The sequence below is a fragment of the Phyllobates terribilis genome, unplaced genomic scaffold (genome assembly GCF_046119375.1).
Source record: "Phyllobates terribilis strain yellow unplaced genomic scaffold, ASM4611937v1 Scaffold_7__3_contigs__length_470593459, whole genome shotgun sequence".
NCBI classification, from domain to species: domain Eukaryota; kingdom Metazoa; phylum Chordata; class Amphibia; order Anura; family Dendrobatidae; genus Phyllobates; species Phyllobates terribilis.
Window position 1 is genome coordinate 89,730,570 of NW_027362767.1, and position 3,921 is coordinate 89,734,490.

A 3,921-nucleotide genomic window follows, 5' to 3' on the forward strand; every position below is an offset into this window, starting at 1 on the left:
GGACTGGCCGGCGGCTCTCCCCGCCTGAGCGTGAGAGCTGCATAGAAATACATGAAGCTGTCACGCTTGGGTGGGGAGAGCCGCCGGCAGGTCAGAGCACTGTGTTACGATCTCGCTATGATTTATATGGCCGCCTGACTGCCCCCTAAAATGGTACAATGTAGACACGGGTGGAGGAGGCAATTTATTAAAACCAGTGCAAGTGAAATCAAGAGCCATTGCACTAGTGTTGATAAACTCTTCAGTATTTTAAAAGTTTTTTTTTCTGGAATCCCTACATGCAAGAAGATTACGTGTTCTCCTTAGTGTCTCTGTTATCTGTTTCCATATTTGACCAAAATGTCTTCATCATTGATGGAGCCCAAAAAAAAAAGGATGTGATTATTGGGACGTTGAAAGCTCAGTGGTGATGTCACTGCTCCTTGATGACATCACTATTCACATACCCCGCTCATCCTCTTTCATCATTAGTTTCCAAGCAATGTGTATTTGGTATCTTTAAGTGATTTCCATTTCAGGAATATGATCAAGCTTGAGATGTTGAAACCAACGATAATATAGAAGAGTACCAGAGAATTCAGGGACACACGCAGCGTGTAAATGACTTCCGAATAATCCCTGCCATAGCCATAGCGATAATTATAACTATAGTCGTTGGTAGTATTCCCCGGGATGCACGGATTGTACGAATCTATATCCTGCGTAGACACCCAACATGACTGAGTATCCGTATACACCTGGATCACGTATAGGATGATTCCAACAGCGGCGATTGCTACGTTTATCGCGTGGCTGATCAGACAGATCTTTATCCTTAGGATAGTTTCCTTTTCGGCGAAGATCACGGTGAGGATTGCAGTGGAAATAAATGCCAGGCTACCCAAAAATATGATTCCACTGCGCGAGAGAAGCGACAGGTAACCATTCTCAGCCACATACATGGAGGTCCCGACAGTCAACTGCAGCGCCCCTATAAGGATCAACACTGCACTCAGAGACTTCATGGGCTGTTTCTTCTTCTTGGACAGCTCATGGATCCAGTTCGGAGTGGTGCCAAGTCCGGGAAGGTTGTTCTGTCCTCCTGCTGGAACCACTTGGGTAGTGATAGACAAGTTTCCCAGTTGGGCACTGCTCGCAGCCATCTTTTCGACGAGATGTAAAAGTTTCTTTCAAGAATCTCGCCCGCTCTTCTTTTTTCTGCCTTCCTTTCTCCTCTTCTCAACGTTCTCTCCAGTCTATTGTAAACAGGCACGTTTGTTCTGCCAAAAGAAAAGCCTCCAAAGGAAATGAGGAGGGAGGAAAGGAGGAGCTGTTGTCCTGTAAGCTCAGCTTTCCCAGATGACTGCTGTGTGCGGGCTCTGGAAAAGAAGGGGTTAAAAATGAAAGATCAATCTGTATGTATGACCGCTAACTTTTTTTTTTTTTTTCCGCCCCCTTATTGCACAACTTTTATAGCAAACACTCCCAAGGATTTCACAAGAGACTTTAGGAAGTTATCTGCAAAAAAAATAACAGATTCCGTTTAAAGGGACACTGAAGTCTTTCTGCATTTAGTGTACAGTTTTGCGCTGCAGATCTGAAAAATGATTTTAGCTGTGCCGCCTGTTTACACGCGGACACCATAGAAAATCAGCAGATGGTTCAGTGTTACTCACTGTGAACTCTCATGTCCAATATCCTCTACTCTGTTTCCTGTAAAACATGAGATCCCCTCCAGATGTCACTGACCTTTTTCTCGCTGACTCCTCACGTTCACATCCTTCTGCGCTGCTGTAAACAGCCACATGAGGAGATTGGCTTTCGTTTTTTTTTTTTCATTTTACTCCTCCTATTCAAATGCTAAACCCAAAGGATGGGCGTGTGGGGTTTTAAGGGGGTATGCGATTAAAGGGGAAGTTTACTTTTTTTAAAAATAAACTGCAAGGGTTAAATGTTCACACATTGCAATTGATTATTGTTTGGGATGTTTTCCTTAGGGTGCGTATTTTCGAAGAAATGCAAATAACCTATTTTACTTAATGGGTGCAGAAAATCTGCGACATCAAAAGCTCTTAGTGGGAACACAGCCTTATAAATACTCGCTCAGACGTCTATGATTTTTCAGTGTGTTGGATCAGATTTTCATTAGAGTTTTTAGCATTAGAGTTTCATCATTTTTTACCATATACAGTTTAAAAAAAGTTGGAGGTTGCTTAACCTTCTCCTTTCAAACAGTCAATGAAAAGCAGACGGCACGCAAATGGCATCAGATTTTTTTCACAGACCTATAGATTCGTATTGAAAAGTTTTATCCGTGACTCAGATCAATATCAGACACGTCTCGGTGTTTTTGCGAGGCCACAAAAAAAAATCACAGACGTGTGAACAGCCCCTTAAAGGATAAGGTTGGGGTTACATGTGTCGAGCAACAACAAACATTTGTGCATCTCATCTGCGACTTGCTGTCATGCAACTATTTTAGAGCTGTGATTTTGCCAAAATGCAAACAAGTCACGTGTCGACTTGCATTGAAGCCTATGGCAAATGTGTCACGTTCGACTTGCATTGAAGCCTATGGCAAATGTGTCACGTTAGATTTTCTGTCGCAAGTCGAACACATTTGGAAACAATAGTGACTCTGTGGTCGCAGGTCACAGGGCGACACCATTAGAAATCATTAGCTGCGATGGCACAATGTGTAAGTATTGCGTGACACAGGAAGGTGTGTAGCCCTAGACAAATGGGCACATGTTCAATCCATGAAAAACGCACAACACGTACGTGAAAAACTAATGTCTGAATGAGCCCCAAGTCTATATGTACATGGACGCCTCCTAAAGATGTTGTCCACTATTTGGACAACTCCTTCTCATTCCCCACACTTGGCCCCAATAAAATAAAAAAGCCCATACTCGCCTCCCATGCTGGCACCGTTCCAGCGGTGTCGGCACTCGCGGTCCCGGGACTCCCGTGCGGTGGTTATGACACGTGAGCCAGGCACCCAATCAGCGCTGGCGACACTAGCCTGTAGCGTCGGCGTCCCTGCCCCCTGCTAGGCAGGGACGCTGTTCCCCTCACCCCTCCGCTCCGAGCCCGGCGTCCTCCTCCCGCTCTGCTGGCAGCGCGCGCTCCTTCCCGGCCACGGTGCTTAGGGCGCGCGCGCGCTCCCCCCCTCTTAAAGGGGCCGCGCGCGCCGTCTTAAGGAGTCCCCGGCCAATGGCCGGAGGACTTCACCATATATAAGGCACCTCCTCCAAAATGGAGGTGCCCGAGCAATGTTGTTGCACTGTTCACTACTCTGCTTCAGCCCTCAGGTCCCGTTGCCTGTTACCTGCCAGTTACCTGCCAGTTGCCTGCCAGTTTGCTGCGTGATTCCTGCCTGTCATCCGCTTTCCTGCTTGCTAGCCTGAGGTCCGACGGTGTGCCTTCCGACACCTGTCAGTCTGTCTATGGACCAGCTTGCCCGCTCACTTGGGAGCGCTCACCTGCTACCTGTCTGTTAGCCTACCTGGAGGCTCCGCCGTCACGTGCTGTGACCATCTGCCAGTCCAGAGACTCTTGTCTGCTCACCTGGGAGCGCTCATCTGCATCCGCCAGTTAGCCTACCTGGAGGCTCCGCCGTCACAAGCTGTGACCACCTGCTTATCCAGAGACTCTCGCCTGCTCACCTGGGAGCACTCATCTGCATCCGCCTGTTAGCCTACCTGGAGGCTCCGCCGTCACATGCTGTGACCACCTGCTTATCCAGAGACTCTCGCCTGCTCACCTGGGAGCACACACCTGCCATCCGCCTGCTAGCCTACCTGGAGGCTCAGCCGTCACAGGTCGTACCAACCCTATACCCAGAGACTGTCCCGGTCACTTGCTGTGACCCCCTGCCCGTTCTCCCAGAGACTGCCCCGGTCACTTGCTGTGACCTCCTGCCCATTTACCCAGAGACTG

The 3,921-nt window shown here is 48.3% G+C and overlaps 1 protein-coding gene across 2 annotated transcripts; it reads right to left on the reverse strand.

Annotated features, from left to right (window-relative positions):
* Positions 1-232: 232 nt before the first annotated feature.
* On the reverse strand, positions 233-1,850 carry LOC141153799 (uncharacterized). 2 transcript variants are annotated; one of them, XM_073638957.1, is made up of 2 exons: positions 1,729-1,850; positions 233-1,358 (listed from the first exon to the last, which is right to left on the reverse strand). In XM_073638957.1, exon 2 carries the CDS (start codon positions 1,140-1,142, stop codon positions 468-470), a length of 675 nt encoding a protein of 224 aa, XP_073495058.1. In that variant the 5' UTR covers positions 1,143-1,358; positions 1,729-1,850; the 3' UTR covers positions 233-467. The 2 variants fall into 2 exon arrangements, with proteins under 2 accessions (XP_073495058.1, XP_073495059.1); XM_073638958.1 differs by having other exon boundaries at positions 1,656-1,798.
* Positions 1,851-3,921: the final 2,071 nt, after the last annotated feature.